Raw genomic sequence first — 21974 nt, forward strand, 5'->3', positions numbered from 1 at the left:
GGCCTGAGGGTCTGTCGTCCTGTTCTGGGCTTTGTGCTCACTGGCTGGCCTCCTGGAGCTCCAATAGAATTCGCCATAAAACACCAGAACTGGCAGGTCTGTGCTCTTCACAGAAGAGAGCTGGGTCTACCTGAGCACATGTGACAGACGTGAAAAGGTCTGGAGACGCCGTGGAGCACCTTATGCTGCCTGAAGACCTTCAGTATAACCAGTTCGATGGTGGGTCAGTGATGGTTTGAGTCGTCATCCTTGGAAGGAAGAACAAATCTCTACAGGCTAGAGAACGGCACCCTGACTACCATCAAGTATCAGGATGAAATCATCAGAGCTTTTGCTGGTCCTGGTTCCTTCTGATGCATGATAATGGCCAGCCCTATAGGAGTATGAAGGCAGTTCCTGGAGGATGAAGGAACTGTTACTACTGACTGGCTCCTACACTCAACTGATGTTTCTGTTTGTCCGAAATATAACAATTACAAAACAAAGTAAAAAAAAGGGGAACATCTATCAACAAATGACATTAAATAATGGTAGAATATGATTAAATCATTGAGTCCTAATGTTGTGACTTCACAGGACCTGGAAATGAACTCTGAGAATCCTCAGCAGCCTTGTGCGGCTGCCATGTTTGATCACATTGTTGTCAGAAGGAAATTCATCATGTTTTCTACAGGGACAAAAAGGACTTTACAAAAACTGATAACATGTGGAGGAACAACTGTAGAGCATTTCCTCCTCAACGTGACTTGGTGAAACAAAAGAAGTGGCTGATAAAAATAAAACTGACAGAACTGCAGGCAGAAACGTGACAACTCACAGGTTGGACTTTTTTCTGCATGCAGTTTTAAAGTTTTACACCAGAACAAAATAAAACAGACTCTTATCAGGTTCTAAAATTAAATTTTTGAAAAGAAATGTAACATTATATCAGTATTTATGGAAGAAATAAAAAATAATGTTCATTTAGGCAGCACGGGAGAACAGTGGTTGTAGCTGCTGCCTCACGGTGAGAAGGTCACATGTTTGCCTCCTGGTGGGAAGTTTACATGTTCTCCCTGTGAACGCATGGGTTTTACCCACAAAACCAAAAACATGCAGGTTTAGGTTCATTAGTAACTCTTAATTGTACCTAAGTGTGAATTCTTGTTTGTCTCACTGGTTTCTGTGTGTCCTTGTGGTGGACTGATGGATATTTATTTATTTAAATAATTTATTTAGGAATTTAATATATATAACAACTTTTGCATAGTTTAAAAAATGCAACTTTGACAGAGTTTACTTTTTTAGTCATTTGGAAAACATCGTTTCTTCATTTTTATCATAACTGTAACAGTGTTTATGCACACAAAGACAAATGCATGAAAGGGACACCAAGTATGAACCGGTTTTCACACCTTACAGCCAAAAAGAAAACTACATTAACAGAATTTTTTAATTTCTGAAGACAAGGGAAAAGGCTGAAAATAGGAATTGTGCTGTAATGAGTGTCTGCAGTCTAATTTCAATCCAGAGCTGGCAAAGCTTTTGGTTTTATCAGCTCTGCCAGAAGAAATGAAGCCAAAACTGATTCAGTGAAGCAGCGAACCAACAGGGAGGTTTATTTAGTCAAAGCTAACTGTGTCAACGTCTCATTTATTCTGCTCTACCTGCTGGTTTAAAAGAGAAACCCACTGTAAGTTAGATAAAAACATAATCTGGAAGGTTTTTAAAGATGCTGTATTATTAATTTGTATTTTGTCACAATTACAAAACAATTCAACCAAACAGCCAAAACATTAAATAATTTTAAGTAAAGAGTTTCTGACCAAAGGTGATACAAAAAGCATAAAAATATTATATTTTATATTATAAATCAATAATTTTTAAATGACCAAGATGTTCTAAAAGCATGGATACAACATTTTGCGCCATTGGAATTTTTAAATCTTGCAAACATTATGGGAAACACAGAAGTGGAAAATATTTTGGAGAAAGCCTGACTGAGAGAAACAACATTTATCTGAGTTTGGCTTCTTCTTTGTGAGGATTTGGGGGTCTTTGGGTTTGTTTTTTGTTTAATTGTGTGTAATCGTTCACCTTTCCTCTGCTCAGTTTCTGTCAGCCTGCCTCCACCAGCCACACCTGTCCCTCGTTCCTAATCACTCACCTGTGTCCACTTTCAAATCATCCTCAGCTTTTAAAAGCTGCTCGTCTCCTTTGCTTCGCTGCTGGTTCATTTTCACTCCGATGTGCCGGCTGGCTTTTATTCCTCCTGTTCTTTCTGTTATTTAGTTTTAGTTGCTGCCTCATCAGCTTTTGTTTTTTCATTTTTTGGGATTATATTAGTTTTACATACAGTTTCTTCCTGCATTTTGGGTTCCAACCATTCATTAACCTTAACATTTTTAATGTTTTGGGTCTTTCAGAAACAGAATAATATCAGGCTAAGCCCAGAAAGCAGACTTTTCTGCACATTTTTCTGCTTTCAATTCATTTAGGCTGTATGGGGAAATCGTCAATTTTGGAGCATGTTTAAAACATGTTTTTGGTCTATTTTGTGCAGCCATAATTTAGTTTGCATAAAATGATTCATATCATCACATGCAGTACACAAGTCACAATGTTTAGCTTCTGAAATCATATACTTATAAGAGTCATAATATTACTGACAATTTCTTGTTCACATTATAAACTACAAAACTGTCTGTCTTTAATTCTTTCCTAAAAGAACTATCTCCTCTCAAACTTTGACAAAATCCATAAACATCTAAATAAAGACGACTCCCTCCATCCCGTGGAGCGAATTGTTTGAGATTCAGGCTGAGCCCCTCACATCTCTGCCAACTGCTTTCTGAAACCTGAATCCATCTGTGTGTGTGTAAATATTGTGTTTCATAAAAGGTTTCAGAAGAAAACAAAGAGCAGAAGTGATGCAGATCTGATTTTATCCCAAAATATGTCCCTTTTTTTTCCTTCACTCTAATTCTATTTTTAAATGTGGATGTGAGCCGAAGACTCCTCTGCTCATTAAATATTTAGGGCCATTTGCTCTCCCCAAGAAATACAGCTATCATAAAGTTCATGAATATAAATTATACTTTGAATTCATCATGAGAATTTTCTCAAATAGGCTGATGCCACAAGGATTCCACAACCCTTCCTTTCTTTTATCATATCCTTCTGCATCTGTCCTTTCTCCAAAAATGAATTTTTAAAAATAAAACTGTTCTGGAATTCAACTAATTACATGGTGATAGAGCGACTGGACCTCTGCATTTCCCCACAGGAGGTGACAGGAAAACAGTTTTGTTGCTAACGCCCTGAATGCTGCAGCAAATATCCGCCTGGTGCCTTCTGTCTCTGAAACATGTAAGCAGTTTTCTGCTGGCCTGGCAGGCCTGCCTCTGAAGGCAGCACCACTCACTCACTAACAGGGTCTCTGGTGAGGGCTTTTATTTTGGCTTCTGGCTCAGTTCTCCTGCGTGGTGTGGGTGATTTGGAGGGAGCTGACTGTGTTCGACTTTACAGAGCCTTTGGAGTGCAGTGACTTTCCAAGAAATCAACAGACATTACTCAAACTCGAACGCTTGTGCTTCAGGGGCTGAGCATTTTACTAAATTTTACAAAAAGGACGATATCGACCATGACTCCATCTTTGGTTTCTGCCTCTTCTATCCACACACTAACATGCTGTCTAAGAAAATTCTCAGCCCAAAAATAGTTGGGAAGATTTTCTAAAATAAAACAAAAACTCAAATACATTTTGGGTCAGTTTGCCAGAATATTTAACAAAAGAAGTGATTTTTCTAATAAACAACCTCATCTATTTAGAGAATTAAAAAGTACTAATTTGATACAGGAAAACATAAGCAGAAGTGCATTTCAGCAGTCTTTTTTTAGCTATTGTCTTCAAACTGAAGATGCTAATTATTGCATTTTTTTCAGGGATTCTGTGTCCGCTCCGACTGAATCCCAGATTTAAGCAGCTCAACTGTCCATGTCCCGATTCTCCTCTTCATGATGCTCAACACAGGAGAACAGGACACAAACTGGTCCAGTTCTGTATCCGAGACATCATCTCGATTGTAACACATCTCTCCAAAATGTTCAACATGTGCCTCTGCATCAGTGGTACCTTCATCCATCTCATCTGCAGGTCAGCCATGATGGCTAACTAAAAGTCTGGAGAACTACTGAATAAACCTGCTACAAAAGAGAGAGATGGGCGGGGGGGGGGGAAGCCAATCTGGCTTTTTAGGAAAATGGAAAGAATTAATGGAAAACTCCAGACTTCTGCACAGTTTGTTTGTCTTTGTCTTTGTGTAATAGTTTGTTACATTTCTGGATGTGGTGAACAACTGTGTGGATACACTGATCATGGTGTCAGGATGGTTTCTTGTCCAGTTGGCTCCAAGGTCATTCAGTAGCATTTTTTTTTTTTTTTTATTTATTTTGTCTTTTTGCTGAAAGAATTCCCCAGACTTGTACTATCTGTGCAGAGAGAACCCAGAATGCAGACTCATGTCGAGTTAAAAGAAAAAAAAAAACTGATTTATTAACAAAAAGAAAAGGCAGCAAACTAAACCAAAACTTACTAAAGAAATACGTGGAGGAAGACCGGAGCAGGACTTGACCATGGCAGGAACAAAACGTAACAGATAATCAATAAAACGGGGACAAACACTAAGCAGAGACAAACCAAATCCAATGAACCAACGAGTAACGGAAGCTAAAGAACAGATTATAAAAGCAGCAGCTGATGAGGACACAGGTGACTGATTAGTAACACAGGACAGGTGTAGGTGGGCGGGGCAGACTGTTGGTGTACAACTGAGCTGAGGGCAGGTGAATGCACAGGAAACACGAGAAAAACTAATCGGCAAACAGCAAAACAGAATCAAAGATGACAGGAATACACAGAACCCAAGAGTCACAACATGAAATCAAATACAGAAAAATAACTAAAACTCAAATAATGACAAATCATTCACCATATTCTTTTCTTTAGTAGAGACTGAAAGTTTTTAATTCTTCACATTTAGAGAAGTTTGTTAGAACTGATTCTCAGCAGGCTCAGAAATGACGAGTTCTAGGTTGTTTCTTTTATACATAACCCAGACACCAAAACATTTACTGATTGGAAAATCAGTCAGAACACTGGTTGTTGTCATTTTTGTGAGATTTTTTTTTTTTTCTCACAAGTTTTTCCAAAGTGTTTCTTCATCAAATCCAAGATTTGAGTTGGTCAGTGAAGATGTATAATAACAGTTTCTTTGTACTTGCATTTGTTAAAACTAATCTTATGTTGTTTTACTTCTCAGAGTATTAGGTTTATAGAAACAACTTGATGGAAAAAGGGAAACATTTCATTAAAAACATATGGAATACTGAATGTTTAATCACTGAGTGCACAATAGGAACTTATATTTTCTCTGATACATATAAAAATGTTGCATAAGCAGACAGGATAAATTACCCACTGTGGAGTGACTGTAATTGATATACCTGTCTCATTTCCACCGCCTCCTACCAGACTAAATCCAGCTACAAGAAGAAAAAAACAACAACTTTTAAACTAGATGATGTCTAAAGAAATGTTGAAGGATGCCAATGCAACTACTGCCTGAAATTCCAACATCCATCAACTTTCCTTTCTGAAGCCCAACAGGAATTTGGGACTTGCTTTGACAAAATGGTGTTGTTTTAATGCATATATGTATAATAACCTTTAAAAGAAGAGAAAAGAAATTGTGAAGCTGCTGGCAGTGGCTCATTAAGATCACCGCGGTAATCACATACTGGTTTCTGTCACTTCCTGTTGGCACTCTTGATAAAACAAGTTACCAGAAATGCAGAGCACAAAGAAAGCCTCAAAAAAGTCACCATAAGCAGCAGAAGCATTTGGTCATCACTTCCAGTTTGAGCTCAGACACAATGGAAGTCAATGAGAATTTGTGTACTCTGCCTGTTAGGGGGATTTATGAGAAAACTATACGTCCTGTAGCAATTGGAAACACATTAAGTGAAAGAAACTAAAACTTCTACAGTTTGATGTATAAACTGGATAAGAAGTGTAAAGATTGTGGGAATAAGAAGAGTTTGAAGAAAAACAATTCATGTTTTACATCATCAGACTTGAAATTAAACATTCTGTGATAAAATCATAAAACTTATTCTGTAATTTTGTAAAAACTTCTCAAAAAGCCTAACTTTCTGTTGTTTAAACTCTGAATTATGTTTCTTCTGCGAAGTCAGTCTGAACTGCAGAGCTCCAAAAAGAGCTAAACCCCACTGTTGTCTATGGGGACATTTCTTACTTTTTGTGAATTTTATCTATGGCATATTATGGTACTGCTATTTAAAGTCATAGTATTCTAGTCCTGACTGAGATGCACATTTTGCATTTCCCTCCAAAGCTGCAGAAGGTGATGGAAACAGAACTCAATGCTTTTGATTTGGCATCCTTAATAAAGACTGTTTCACGCATACCCGTGTTCCAGTCGAGGAGAAATGCTGTTTGTTCTCACCTCATCCAGATGCACCAGAAAGGTGACATTGTTGCCCATGTTGGCAGTGAGTTTTCCATCTTTGGTGGTCAGCACGAGTCCTTTTGGAGGTCTGTTGGGACACTGCTGCTTCCTCGCCGTGTACATTTCTTTAACTCCTTTAGTGCAATTGTTCAACACCACTTTACGGTACCTTTTGGCAATACAAAAAGAGAAATATATGGAGGAATTCTTTAACTTCTGGTTGAGTCCATAACTCAGACATGTATTTTATATTTTCTAAACTAATCCATTAGATGCTCCATGAGCTTGTGGCTGATGGTAGGAGCTGAACTCAGCAGAGTGCAGCTGCAGTGTGTTAACAGCCTCTGGGAAAAGATGACAACTGACAAGACAAGCTGTGTCAGAGGCTGTGACACCATGGGAAGTTTAATCAGAGCGGCAGTGAATAAAACACTGTTGCTGTGATTAAGCTTCGTAAGGTGTTTCTCCCCTGGGGTGTCTCCAGAACTAACACACAGGACACATTCCTCAAGCACAGCGAAGGAAAACGGCTCGTCAGGAAATGTAAATGATTACAGCAAAGACACCAAAATATTGGTTTGTTTTTGGGACATTTTGTTCAGCTTTAGTGTTTCAAATGTTCACCTGGGTTTTGATTGTAACTCAGAGGGTGGTGGTTGAAATATTCTCCTACAAAATAGGACACCTCTTTAAGAAGCTGATGGATCTCTGCCTCTTCTGTAAACAGAAACGGGCTTTTGTCTGAGGTTCCAGTCTCCAGTTGTCATGTGTTGTGATCTTTATCATGTTTTATACAGTTTTTCTGCTCTCTGCAGCAAAACAAAGACTTGTAAGAAAACACAATCTTCAACACATACTGGTGGATCTATTTGTGGCCATTTTAATAAACTGTGCTGCAGATACTCATGTATTTCACTTGTTGCATCTATTCATGACAGATTAATTGTCCCAGTGCCCCAAAATATCTCAATTCATTCATTTTCAGGAGAATAAATAGAAGAACACAGAAGAACATAAAATCTGTATATTTTAGGGTCATCCAGCACATTCTTCAGGCTGATGTACTGCATTTCAGAAGGTTTTGATGCTTTTGAATGCAGCACATTTTGTCTGTAATCCAGGAAAATGATTTTTGATGTTATTCTAGTGGGTTTTAATACACTATATGATGTTGGTAAAACATGAATCTGGATGATAAGTATATATATCATGACGCAACACACAAAATCCAGTCAGACAGTCTTCCTTTATGTAGCTGTAACTGAGTCTAAAACAACTAAAAATAAAATAATTACAGTAAAGAAATGTGCTGGTGAAAACAAAGCTTAAGGTTAAATTTTTATAACCATCTCACATTCTGCTGAGGGACAGTTTGTTAAACTCAGCATACTGTTCGGCTGTTTTTAGTTTTTTTACTAGGTGGCAAATTGACAGACTAATATAACAGTATGGCTACAAATAGCATTTGTTGCATTTATGAAGATTGTAAGACCTTTGATTAAAGAATAAATTATAATTAAATCCCTATTTTTTTCCTCACAAATGCTTCCAGTGTTCACTTTCAGATAAAATGCTGATCATCAGTTTATGGTAAAAGTAACGAATTTGTACGGAGATAAAAAAGTCAAAAGATCCGTCCGTCTGTATATGTACAACAAAATTCAAAAATGAATAAACTTTTCAAACATGCACATTTCAAATTGCACAAATAGGAATTTACTACAGTAAAAAAAAACTGTTAAATGCATGTGCACGCATCAGCTGCTGTGCACAGGTGAACGGGTCAATACATAGATCAGCTTGCCAGTGCATGTGACTTTTGAGACTTTCTTCACACTCCAGACTCTCAAATGTAATGCTGTGTTCAAGGTTGGTGAAAAGCTGGGATATCTGGGACTTGTAAGATTTACTGGATTATTGGAAACGGTGTATTTCTGCACAGTATCTCATAAACCCTACGTTAAAACATGCTTACACTGAAGTTACTGGATTCCAAAACTGTTAATTTTGTGAACTGTATACCCGAAAAAAACTTCCCAATAATGGGTAGGCTATTCTTCTTCTGGAATCCTACAGGAAAACTGTCAACAGCAGCAGTATCCTCATGTGGCAGCACCCAAGCCTCTACCAGTGAACAGAGGATACAATGATGGGGTGTCCACCACATGGTCCATCTTCTGAAGTGAGTTTGAGCTGAATGTTCATGTAGAAAGATTAAAGGCAACTGTTGTTGCCAATGGGATTAAACAAGTTACACTATTTATCTTAGATTATATAGAACAGAGGTTATCCATGTCTGACAGTTGGGTGCAGATGTCCCAGCTGTTCACCAACCTTGAACGAAGTATTAAATATAAACATCTGGAAACTGAGGAAAATCTCAAAAAGTGTCATGCACAGGTAAGCTGATCCCTGTCCTCATGCTGACTGATCCTTGATTCAATAAGGTGCGTTTCACAATCTGAATGCGTAACAAATTCCTACTTGTGTAATTTGAAATGTGTGCATTTGAAAAATTTGTTATCAGTTTTTGAATCTTGCAGTATGCATTTGTGAATCTGTGGATGTTATTGTATGCATACAAATCTTTTACACATTTGTGAATATTTGACACTAATCTAACTTCATAAAATGGGAGTAAAAGAATCTTCAGAAGCAGATTTGACCCATCAACAGTATGGGATCAATAAAGAGGTCAAGAAAGTGCTCCTTTTAATGCTGCTAACTTTGAAAGCTCTTTTTTCAAATAAACAGACATTTACAGAAATGAGTTTTAGAGCTAGACTGTGAGCTTCTTCTTGCCAGATAATATAGATCAGTATCTGCTCTGAAATCCCATTTCTTTAAAAAAAAAAAAAAACCTTCATTTGTTCCATGTAAAGAAACTGCTTGTAAAAGTACATCATCGGCTCTTACCCGGTACTGTTGAAGTAGTTTTGACCCTGGCTGCAGCTTCTGGACACGGTGGAAGGGTTGAACCAGAACGCCGGTCGACAGTTTCCATCGCTGCGCCGTTCGTATCCATAATCGCTGTCAGACAACAAATGCAGCACCAGATCAATATCAGCAGGTGTAAAGGGACATATTTTCCAACAGTGCACATCGTAGTCTTCTCCAGCTGCTGATTAGAGGCATGTCCGTCACAGGGATGCATCATTATTACGTATTGATTAAGGCTTGTGGTGAAAAATGGTCCCCAGGAGTGTGAAGTTGCCTCGGGGCAAAGGTTTGCTGGTGTAAAAAAGGAATGGCTAACTGTCAGAAACCTGCCAGTGTTTCCAATCAGCACATGATTTACATGCGACCAAGGAAAGAAAGCATGTGTCCATTCTCATAATGCTTGTGACATTGATTTATCAGGTAATTACAAAGGCAAAACAAATAAACAAAACCAACAAGCCAGCAGCTGACTCGTCCGTTTTCATTCTGTGATTACAACAGTGTGAATTAGTCATTAGGAAACTGTCAAGGTAAGGGCATTAAAAGGATTTTTGTGGTGCTGGGTGGAGTCATTATGATCTGTGAGAGTTTCTGCTGGATTCTCTAAACTAAGAAATCATCTGCAGAGACAAACGGAGCAAGATGGGCAGAATGAGATGAACCTAGACATGGTAAATAATTCTAACAAACTTTAAGCATATTAAAAACAAACCAATTAGCGCCTGCTCTCTGCCCTCTTTATAAACACTATTTAGATAAGTGCTAAATGTTGGGACGGCTTTTTTAGTTGTTTGTTTCCTGCCATTACAAGATAAAAAAAAAACTTCAGCCTGTTAGGATTTGCATACAAATTAAAACATTTACATCCCCACGTGGTCTGAATGAGCAAGCTTGCTAACAGATGTTACAAAGTTAGGTTTTAAGAGTAAATCTTGTCCAACTTCAGATAATTTAAAAAGTGGAACTTGGTCATGTGAAATGGGTTTTGCCTAAACAGTTAAAAAATGCATCTAAAATGAAAAGTTAAACCATTTAAGAATCTGTTTTTGTCAGCTGATCTTTCAGTAGCTGAAGTCATTTCATCTATAAAAGACAACACACTGCCATTACTCCCTTATCTAATTATTTTAAATGGCCATAAACATCTCTAGTTTCCACAAGACCAAAATAAAAAATTGCACCCACTCAGTAAATTTAGTCCTGAACGAGGTCATTATAAAATCATTCGGACAGTCGTGCAGATGTAGGAATGTAGTGAATCTGACTGCAGGTCAAATCAACCATATTTTCCAATCTGTGCAATTTATTTGCTTGTTTGCAGCTTGTTAAGTTACAGGACTCCGACAGACGGGATCAGCTCTAAAGAGCAGCTTTAAGTGGACTGAAGAGGGGATTTAATGGTCACTGGATGGATGCACTTCAAGTGAACAAATTGCTACTGAAGGGCAGCTGTTTATTACAAGGTCAGATATTTTCTCTTTATATTGGATGCAGCATTTTATTAAATAACCTGTTGAGTCTCAATCATATTTGACAGCTGCTCATTTTTAAACAATTCAAGCGCTAGGAAGTGAAAATTCCTGAACGGATTAGTAAAATCATGCACTTCATTTGAAACTTCGACACGTGTGGCAGCGCTGGAGAACAAACACTGCTGTTAATGAGGTTCTCCTTTAGCAGACAATGGAGAGGAACATAATCCTCCTTCACAATTATGAAGAAAAGAGCCACTGAACAAAGGCTTACACCATCTTACCATTCAAAATCATGGGCGCGGCAAATACAGGACTCGGCTGAGAGGATTCTGGAGTAGTCCTGTCCCAGCATGCAGTAGTTTCCAGGCCTGCGCTTCATGTAAATCTGCTTCTGACCCATCACGCACGGTTCGCCCTGTTGGCACAATAATCACAAGGTTCTACAGCCTGAACTTTACCAACGTCCCCGCTCCAACAGAGGCTTACTTCACCTGGTTGTGCAGGTGCCAAGTCTGGTAGTCCTCCTCCGTGCACTTTCTGCTGAAGATGGACTTGTAGTCTATCTTAATGAGTTGCCACTCAGAACGGTGACTGAAATGTCCAAAAACACTGCAGAGATAAACAACAAATATCAATAAACTGACTTTCTGTAACAGACGGGAGGATTTTCCCAGCAGCAGCAAGGTGGAAAACTTGGAAAGGTAAGAGAAGTACCTGAAAGATCAGTCAAACATAAGTCTTTAACCCTTTTAAGAATATTCTTAGACCTTTTTATATATTTATTTATCTTTTGACCTTTCAGAGAGAAAATGTAGGGCCTTTCAATCTTAGCAACTACTTAAAAACATTAAATATGATTCTTTTAATGCAGTGTCCTTATTAGTATAATGCTTTATTCTTTTAAATCTCCTATTAAACTGATTTTTAAGTTATTTTTATGTTTGTAAAGCCTAGCTGGAGACAAGCGTTGCAAATTAGTCTAGGCTATAAATGTTAGTTCACGATATTTGTTAATACTTAGCACTTGTTCCTATATAAATAAACAATAAATAAAATAAAACAGTGTCCCTAATTAAAATCAGTCATGTGACTTTGTTCTATTAATGTCTCAATTTGCTTTAAATGAAAAATGTGAGTTACTTTCATTAACTTCTTTAAATTCACAACAAAATGCATCTAAAAATTAGAGATGAAAATCCACCTAAGATAATAAATCTGTCCCTAAACAGTTATTAACCACCATCACTGACATTACATCCTCAGCTTTTCCAAAGGGTCCACAACAAATGTAATCTTAATTTGTAGCGATTATCTATCTGTTATAACAACAGTCCAAATAATTCTTTATAACCTAAACTTTATGTAGTTTTACAGCTGTTTATACTGTTTGTGATTATTATTTTGTTTATGTCAAAATTAAGACTTAGGGAAGATTTTTTACAGCCTTTTAAGAAAAATAGAAGTCTAAAGATTTCACGGCACTGCTTCACCTCCAATCAAATGGGAACATTTTAACTTCACCAGGTTCTGCAAAGCATTTTACAGTGTTTCTCATTCACCAGTTCACACACACACACACACACACACACACACACACACTCATACAGAGCTGGAAGATGAGGGAACATTCACTGACCAACTTTATTAAGGTTCTGACTCGTAAGAATAATGGCTGAAGTTCTAGCATGATGTAACTTTCATTGGAACAGATTAATTTCCACCGGAGCTGTGACCCACACAGGACCCATTACTGACCCTTAGATAAATGACCTGATAAAGAAAAATTACAACAAAAACTAAGTATTTATTTAGGGGTTCTCCATTGTTTGCTTGTTAGTTTTTCTAGAGAAAAATAAACTAGACAGAATCCATTCACCCCGCTCACATGGCCCCCTACAAGGACCAACACGTTATAACACCTTTGGTACTTACGTCATGATTTGGTTCTCAGCTCCAGCCTCCACCAGGACTCCATCCACAAACAGAGGAACCGAAGAGAAGCTGTGCTGGGTCCACTGCCTCCCCTCATCAAAGCTGACCCTGTGTCAGAACACGTCGCCATCACAAACCCGGCAACAGCAACGGCACGGAAACAGACACTCCCCATTAAAGCCTGGTCATAGGGGAGGGTTTAGGTGGGGATCAAAATGAGTGGCTCGTCTCAGCAGAGGAGTCTCAGAGTCTCTGTGCAATTAGCTACTGTAGCTTGGGGTAAATATCAAAAGGCTGAGCATTAAAGGGATATTTAGGAGACGTCAGTGTGGATAACAAAGCAAAGGTGCAGAAAACTGTATGCAGAAAACATGAAAAGAGAAAAGGTCTTAATGCCAAAAAGGAAAAAAAAACTGTCACTTTCTGAGTATAAAGTTGGCACGAAGGTGAGAAAACAAGACTAGAATAGAACTGTTTCATGTTCAAGTACAAAAGTGCACAGGGAGAATAAGACAGAAAAAAAAAAAAAAAACTGGACAACTTTCATCATCGGGTCTTGGGCTTTATTGATTCTGACAGCTTATCAACATCGGTGCTGAGGTGAGAACAACTAGAAGTAGCAGGATTTGACATGGACTGAAACACAGCATGAAAAAAAATCCCCCATGTTGCCTCAAAAAGCTCTCTGCTGTCACTCAGCTAAAAGCACCGGCAACAGAAGAAGCAGTGATGTGCACCTGTTACAGGAAGTGTTTAACCGAACACCGGCTGTGAAAACAATACGTCTCCATCACTGCCGTACAGTGGCTGTGAAGACGCACGAGCCTGTTTTTAATCTCCTCTGCCATCCCACTTAAATTGGGTGGGAGACAAAAACCCAGTAGGCCACACTTCACTGGTTCTAGAACTAATTTCAAAATTGTTGCAAAAACGAGTGGAGAACAGATCTGGTCTCACTTGGATTAGCCTGCACTGAAGCAAAGCATAAGCATCCGATTTGGCAAGAGGACGGGAACTTGTTAATGGAAACACTAAAAAAACGGTGTGTGTGTGAGGGGGTGCTTACACTTCTGGTTACTAATGATAAGTGGCTTAAAAAAAAACTCTCAAATGAGATTGCCTGCACCTTTCTTTTTTTTTTTTACATAGTCAAAGTGTAACAGTAAAAGGATCAAGTGTCACATCTCTTCTTAAACCATAAAGGTTGATTTACCCTCAGAATAAAGATTTAAAATAGAAAAAAAGCAATGCAAGTAAGGTAAAATGTTAAAAATAAATCTCTGAATGGACATACCACAAATGTTTGGTTGGCACTGATGGCTGTTTTACAGCAACAAGAGCTCCTCCTTTGTCCAAAAACCAAATGTTGTGCTCCTCTTCAAAAATCTGAGCAAACACAAGAAAAAAACAAGTTACAAAACTCAACAGGAAATGACACATGCAGAAGTTTGATGATATACAGTAATTATTTGAAGCCTTTTGAAGCAACCAGATCTGAAATGTGATGCCAGCAGAGAAAAGAGACCCTGGATCCATCAATCTGTCCACAAGTTATTAGGATTTCAACCAATAAAGTCACTTAAAAGTCACTTTCACTGGTTTCAAAAACAAATCTAGTGATAATGATAAAGTGCACTGTAAAAACTAGCCTAAACTTTTTATTTTCACTTGTTGGTCTGAATGCTGACTAGTCTTCCAATGCTAGCTAGTTTTCAGGTAACTAATAGCTGCAATAAAATAATACTAATAAAATGATAATAACAATAACAATGTTGTTGTAACCTTTATTTAACCATCTTGTTGGGATAAAAAAAAAAAAAAAATCTCTTTTTCAGGAGAGACCTGACCAAGACTGGCAGCAGCACTGCAGGAATGACAAAAAAAATAAATAAAAATAATAAAAAACATTTTTTTTTAATTGCTTAAACTAAATATTTGGAAATTCTTTCATAAACATGAATACAATAAAAGTACATTGATTTTATTTGTTTGTTTGTTTAGTTATTTTGTTTTGTTTTATTATTAAAAATGAGTCATCCAGATCCTTTTTGCTTTAATAGGAAAAACCCAGACTATAGTCAGAGCTCGTGCAGCCGCACGTGTTCATACTTTTAACCACTCTGTTCCAGGTTCTTGGTACATTGTGACAGATGGTAAAATGATTTAATGTCTGTCATCTCACCGGTCTCCAGCTATTTCCTGCATCCGATGAAACAAACATGCCAACGTTGTTGTACGACAGCTCTGCTCCAATATTTCCTGCAGTGGAAAAAATGAAATTACTGAATTTATTGTATGTGATCAGTAAAACCATAATGAGGTCACACAGATAAATAGTTACACGCACCACATCGTGTCTAAGATTTATATTTTTTGGCTTGCTTCCCAGATCCGCTTGCTGTTCCTTAATTTAATTTCCTCAGGTTCAACTCCATGGAAATATATATTTTGTGCATACATCCATGTGAGATGTGGAGGAGATCTCTCCCTCTTTGGCTGTGTTGTAACTGTTCTCTTCCATCCTCCAAGGATTTATCATGTGAGTGTGCAGAGAGGGAACTGCTTTCTTGTCCCGCTCTGATATCTGGGCCATGGCTCAGTAAATAGGCATGTGTTTGATCTGCATGGTGTTTGTCATGTTGGAAAAATAATCTCTGCACCAGCTGACATCTTAAAAGGAGCAGTGGGCTAAGTGAATCACAGTGCCAAAGCAAAGTCTCTCCCAGCGCAACAAGCACACACACACTGATACACACCCTGCAGCCGAGCTTTCTGATTACTCAGCATTTTTACACAACAAAGTAAAATAAATAAATACTTAATCATAAATGTGCACACTCTCGTCAAAAAAAGCAAACTGGTGTGAACAGATCAATTTTGCCTCATTTGTCTTTATTCCTTTGTATTTGCAGACACATCAGAAAGCAAAGTGAGGCCCTTCTGGCATATGCACATTACTGCACGATTATATGTCACCAGCATGCGTAGAAACATGATTCAACATTCATCCTGAGGAGGAAGAGGAAAAAAACCTGCAGTGAGTGAAGCAAAAACAAAAAAAAGCTGCTGAGACAGTCAGAGACCATGGTGGGGTCATTGGGTCAATGCGGGGAGCAGTTCTGTGTTTCAATAATGCAAGAAGTTGGAGTTAAGATTAAACGGGTCTCACAAAATGTGAGGCTTTTATATACAGCTCCAAAAAGGTTGAGTTGTTTGTTAAATGTAAATAAAATTAGAATGCAATAATTTGCACAAGAACACATTCCATCCGCAGTGGAACAGAATAAACAAATACAATTAATTAGAATTTAAAATATTTTTTTTGGCAGCAACACATCTCAAAATGTTGTTTCAGCTCCATGTTTCCCCTGAAGCATCTTCTCTTCTTCTCCCATCAGTCCGTAAACATCTGGACCTGAAGGGAGCAGCTGCTGGAGGTTTTAGAGGGAATGTTGTCCCATTCTGCTCTGATGGAAGAATCTAGCTGTTAAACAGCATATGTTGGTCTAAAACCTGTAGATACTGCCCATGCCAGAGGCACTAATGCACCCCCATACCATCAGAGAGGCAGGCTGACCTCAGAACAGTTCTCCTCTTTGGTCCAGAGGAGCCACATCTGTTCACATCTGGCTTCTTCTTTGCCTGATAGAGCTTTAAGCACCATTTGTGGACGGCACGGTGAACTGTTTACAGACAGTGTTCCTGAGCAGAACCAGAACCAGAACCTGGTCTTAATGCAGTGGCCCCTGAGGACCTGAAGATCACGGACTGTCAGCCTTGTCCTTTGAGGTCAGAGGTTTCTGCAGATTCTTTAATTTTTTTGATTATATTATGGACTGTAGATGATAGGATGTTCAAAATCTTACAAATTTTCCATTGAGGACCATTATTCTGAAATATCAATCTTTTAGACTGGTGAACCCAATCTTTACTTTTGAGGGGTTCAGCCTCTCTAAGTCCTCTGACTGACCTGTTGCCAATTAACCTAATTAACTGTAAAATGCTTCTCCAGCTGTTCTGATTCATACCACTTACTTTTACAGCCTTTTGTTGCTCCCGCCTAAACAGTTTTGAGATGTGTTGAGACCAATAAATTCAATTTATTTTCACAAAAATGGTATAACGTCAACATTTAGTATACTTACTATGTTCCATTGTAATTAAAATTAGTTTTTGAGATTTGCAAATGATTTATTTACAATTATTTACACAACGTTTAAGTTTTTCAGTTTGGGGCTTTTAGTTTAGATGTACGTTATAACCCATGGCCCTGTGCTTTAATGGTTCTCCTCACCTGTGGCGACTATGATTCCTGGTGCTGAACTCTTGCTGGAGATGGTTCCCGACACATAAGGATTCTCTGACATTTGCAACTGAAGATGAAGGGAACAAAATGGCTGAAAAAGAAGAATAAATAAATTAATTAATCCAGCTTTAAACTAAAAAGTCAGTTTATGTGGGGAAAAAACAGTTCTTCAGGTTGGATTTCTGAATATATTGACAGGACGTATCAGCTTATTTAATTATCCAACAGGTAGAAGAAGTTCAGCTCTGACATTTGAAAACGATACGGACAGAAAAATGAAAAACAATTAAATAAAGGCCTTATTCATTAGTCTTCCAAAAAAGAACAACTTGTGCTTTCAGAAGTTTTGCTAATTGCATTTAATCTGTCAATAATACAAAGAGCAATAAAATTTGCATTAAAGTATGAAGCCAAGCCTCGAAGGCATGCACACAACGGAATACAATTACAATTGCTCACAGAGCAGAAAAACAATGTCTGCTTTCATCCTGGCAGCAGACAGCATGTCACCAGTGAGAGGACATCAGAACAGTGGGACTGAACAGGGTAATCAAAAGGAATCTATGGCAGTAATTAAAATGTCACATGAATGTGCAATCACAGGAAACCTGGAAGCCTCACCGCATGGCCCTGAAATCACCTCTTAAGCAGCATGAAGTCTTGCTAATGTCTCAAAACATGATTCCTGCTAACAGCCAGCCTGTTAGTTTTACTTGTAGGGAGGCTGTCTAATGAGGACAGAATGTTAACACATGCAGTCGATCTGGATCCATCACTCTGGCACCAAGTCTGCCTCGTTTTCTCTCTCTGCTCTCGTGTCACCCCGACGGGTCGAGGCAGACGGCGTCCCATCGTGAGTCTGCTTCTGTTGGAAGTTGTCCCTGTTGTTGTCCAGCGTTTCCTAAACGGCCGGCATGTTGGATTAAAGCAAAGATTTGATACAATCTGGTTTCTGAAGCCACACTTTTATTTACAAGTTGGCATTTTAAAAACACTGACGCAGTAAAATGGATCCCACTTACATGAACTGCACTTCTTGTGGGTAGATTTGGACTGGATGTCTCGAATGTGATGGTTTTTAAACTTGACATAGTTTAACTAGTCTTTTCTGTGTTGTAAATCGGAGCTATGCAAACAAGAGCTGAACTTAAGTAAAGGGAAAATTTTACCTGTTTTTCCTCGAGAGCCATCTTTACTCTTCCCATGCATAGATGTACTTTTATCTCTTCCACAGCTCGATGTAAGTACAGACATAATATGAGTGGAGTGCAAACAAAGAAACAAACACTTTAAACTGAAGCACTTTTGTCACCCAACTGATTCTGTCAGGGAGCCATGCTGATTATTTGGTCATGATGATCAGGCAAAGTTAGGATGAGCATTTAGCAATCTTTAAGACATTCTACTTGCAGCCAGCACTATTGAAACTGATAATTTATTACAAAATCTCCCATTTTTTTCAGATAAGTTGAACCAAACCGAACCAAAGTTTTTCCAGTTTGGAGTCTCCATCTATTATGTACTCCTCACCGAGGGGATCTTTAAGGATTTAGACTTTCACATCCGGTCCAGTTGTTCCTTCAGCTTCTGGGACTTCATTATCTCCTTTTTCAAGAAATTTAAATATTCATCACATTTGCCATCTTCTGCGCCTTATTTAGAGACCCTTTTTATTTAGTTGATTTCATGTAAGTTATAAAATGAAAATACTAACTTTATTGGGATGTCCCACCTGGACATAACATTAATATTAATATGATTGTAAATTCATGAGATTCTTCTTTTATTCTCCTTATCCTCCATAGTCTTTCTTCTGCTGCCTCAACCAAAACAGAGAGCCAAAGAAAAAGAAGACTTGAAAAACTTGAAATATTTATCTTCTATATGACTTTATCAGTCTCTCTCATGGTTGTGGAGGAGTTGTGGCCCACTCTTCTTTCCAGCGTTGCTTCAGCTCATTGGTTCCTGTTTGTCTCTCTCATGGTTGTGGAGGAGTTGTGGCCCACTCTTCTTTCCAGCGTTGCTTCAGCTCATTGGTTTCTGCTCAGCTCTCTGAGGTTCTGGTTCTGGACCGTTCTGTTGTAGATCAGCTGATCATTGTCCTGTTTGGTCCAAGCTTCAGTTCTTACATGGTATGCTGTTTGTTTGTTTGTTTTTCAGAGATTGTGTGATTTTAATGCAGCTCCTATAAAAGCTAGGAAGGCAAACTGTCTGCGAACTCTTTCCTAAATTGCTTAAAAGCCTGTCAAATTAAAGTGAAGCCTGGTTTGGTACAATTCAAAGGTTACCTGATTGATTTGAACCACACGGAGAGATCCGGTTGGGAGATGTGTCCAAACATGTTTCTCCTGCAGAAATTGCATTTACCTGCGTAAACTAAGGGTTTCACCACTAAATTTAAACAAACTTTTTGTGCCCACATCTAGAAAAAATAAGACTTGTTACTTTCTAAGATCAGATCACAATGTTTGCTGTTAAATTAGTCATTTCATGCAGTCAACATTTCACACACAGTTCAACAGAAGCATGATACAGACCTGTGCTTCCTTTTGTTTTGATTAAAGAGCAGCATCTCATAAAGGCTAACTTGAAACCAGCAAGCCTTTGCAGTCCTGTTTTTTATTCAGAAATGTTTTCAAGATTTGACAAGTTGTGTACTAATTTAAAGATGCATGTAAACTAAAATCATGCTTTAACTCGGATGGGTTAACAACAATAAACAAGATTCTTTTTAAGAGTTTATCAGCTGTTGCAAAGCAAAAAGCTTTGAGGACTAACTTTAGCTATTTAAACTAGAAGACAATCATTAATAATTCTTTTAAACCTAACAATCACTGTTGAAAGAACACAATGTTGTGGTCATGTGAAGATTGACAAGAACTCTGGAGAAGGTTGGTCCAGCCAATGGGTGTGAGGCTTGCAGGTGGAGCCGAGACAAAGAGTTGTAGCAGCGGCACATAAAAAAAAAAAAACTCCCCCACATGACAGGCACTTTGTTGCCAGTTTTGGCACACACTATTGTTTGTGAGGTCAAGAAAAGCAAACAAACTTTGAATAACTAAAAGTTACCTTTTTAAAAAGTCCAATTCACTTTAGCTGCAACCATAATTCACTCTGTGAACCTCATGCTGCTTCAGAGGACGTGCAGAACCACAGACTCATTATAAAAATGTTCATTCATGTCACAAATGAATTAAAATGTAGGTTATTCTTTGTAAAATATGAATGATTTTAAAACACTACAGGCTATGACAGAGAATCTTCTGTTCCTTTTTTTATCTATAGCCAATTTGATCTGTATGCAATTGAGTTTTACAGTCCTGCTGCTTCTTTTCACGATGACTGCACCCTCAGGTGTGCCCTTCAGCAACAGGTTTGTACTGACAGATGTGCAATACAACCAGATGCCAAACATATTGCGAGATCAAGTAAAACTAGGTTAGTTGTAGCTTAATTATGGCTAATGGCTTATTATTTGTTTGCCTCACAATAAAGGGACGCTGTTAACTTTAAATCATAAACTCTAATTATGCCTGGCACATTTCCACCTGTCGTATTAACGTCACATCACTGTAAACAGAAGCAGAATTAAGGATTGCGCTCCAGTAATCATGCAGCATAGTATTTTACCAGTATGCAGTGGATGTCATTCCCGTCCAGGTCGGCAGCAGGAGCCTGCAGGAGCCTCCAGTCCCGGCCTTTATTGTAGGTGATGTAGGTCTTAACCTGACTGTCTTGTCTCTTGTTGGCGATTAACATGCCTTTAATTCCAGCCACCTGATGGACAGACATTCAAAACAGTTCAGAATCCTCTTTTACATTTCAAACACAAACAACAAAATGGCACTTTTCATCTAACACCGCTGCCAATTCTCCCGACAGTTGGGTTGTGATGAAAGAGCTTCCCCAGCGCTCTCATCATAAAATGTATTTCTGTGTAATGCAGCCGCAGCAGACTCCACAACCAGTTAAATGCAAATGAATTGCTTATCTCTTCCTTCTGTTGCTGACAATCTTGCAGACACTGTCAGCAGAGTCAGCTACAGGTTCTCATTGTGTGAAGTGCTATCTGTAATTACATCCTTACAGCAATCCAAACAGTACAACACGACAAGCGTACAGAAGTCACAGCTAAATCACAAAACACTTGACCCTCACAAAGCCGTCAGAACCTGTCACTCTGAACATGTCGTGCACAGAACGGTTAGATGGTTGTGTTCTGACAACTTGAACGTAGTAAAATAAGGCCACATTCACAAAAACACTCCAAACTAAAAGATTCCACCTTTCATGCTAGAGTTTTAAATTAAGACCATTTTACCCTGACAAATGACAAAGTTGTAGCCATTTTGGTCAAACATGAAAATAACATTTTGTGTAATCTCATGCAATCTTATGAAACATCACACAGTCTGTTAGTGTTAACAGTATGTACTGTGAATGAACCTCAGCTACTACCGCACCAAAGTTTAGCTCAATATCCATGAAATTCACTGAGCTGCAGCCATTTAAGTGTAGGTTAAGGTCAATTAGCTGTGGTGGCCATTTGTCCAGTTGTTTATGAGATATTTTGCTAACAGACAAACAGGGTTGCCTCCAACAGTCATTGCCAAGGTTTTAGGTAAATATTTTAGGTAAATTTATTGTTAACTGTGTACACAATAGTATGTATTGGGACAATATTGGGACAATATTCAGCTACTTTTACACCAATTTTAGCTCAATATCTGTAAAAACAGAGTTATAGACATTTTTGTGTTCACCTAAGTTTTAACACATTTATCACACACAATACAGTGCCCTAGAAATCGG

At 38.3% G+C, this 21974-nt stretch overlaps 1 protein-coding gene across 1 annotated transcript in view; it reads right to left on the reverse strand.

The window, feature by feature from the left end:
• Positions 1-21974, reverse strand: part of sorcs3 (sortilin related VPS10 domain containing receptor 3) — a 205812-nt gene that overhangs the window by 21977 nt on the left and 161861 nt on the right. The window contains exons 10-18 of the mRNA XM_017433896.3: positions 20793-20939; positions 17151-17253; positions 15039-15115; positions 14151-14242; positions 12857-12964; positions 11416-11533; positions 11206-11339; positions 9426-9539; positions 6507-6678 (exon numbers count right to left, since the gene is read on the reverse strand). Coding sequence (XP_017289385.1) covers positions 6507-6678; positions 9426-9539; positions 11206-11339; positions 11416-11533; positions 12857-12964; positions 14151-14242; positions 15039-15115; positions 17151-17253; positions 20793-20939 — 1065 coding nt within the window. The remainder of the gene's footprint in view (positions 1-6506; positions 6679-9425; positions 9540-11205; positions 11340-11415; positions 11534-12856; positions 12965-14150; positions 14243-15038; positions 15116-17150; positions 17254-20792; positions 20940-21974) is intronic.

This window comes from Kryptolebias marmoratus, linkage group LG3 (assembly GCF_001649575.2).
Source record: "Kryptolebias marmoratus isolate JLee-2015 linkage group LG3, ASM164957v2, whole genome shotgun sequence".
NCBI lineage: Eukaryota > Metazoa > Chordata > Actinopteri > Cyprinodontiformes > Rivulidae > Kryptolebias > Kryptolebias marmoratus.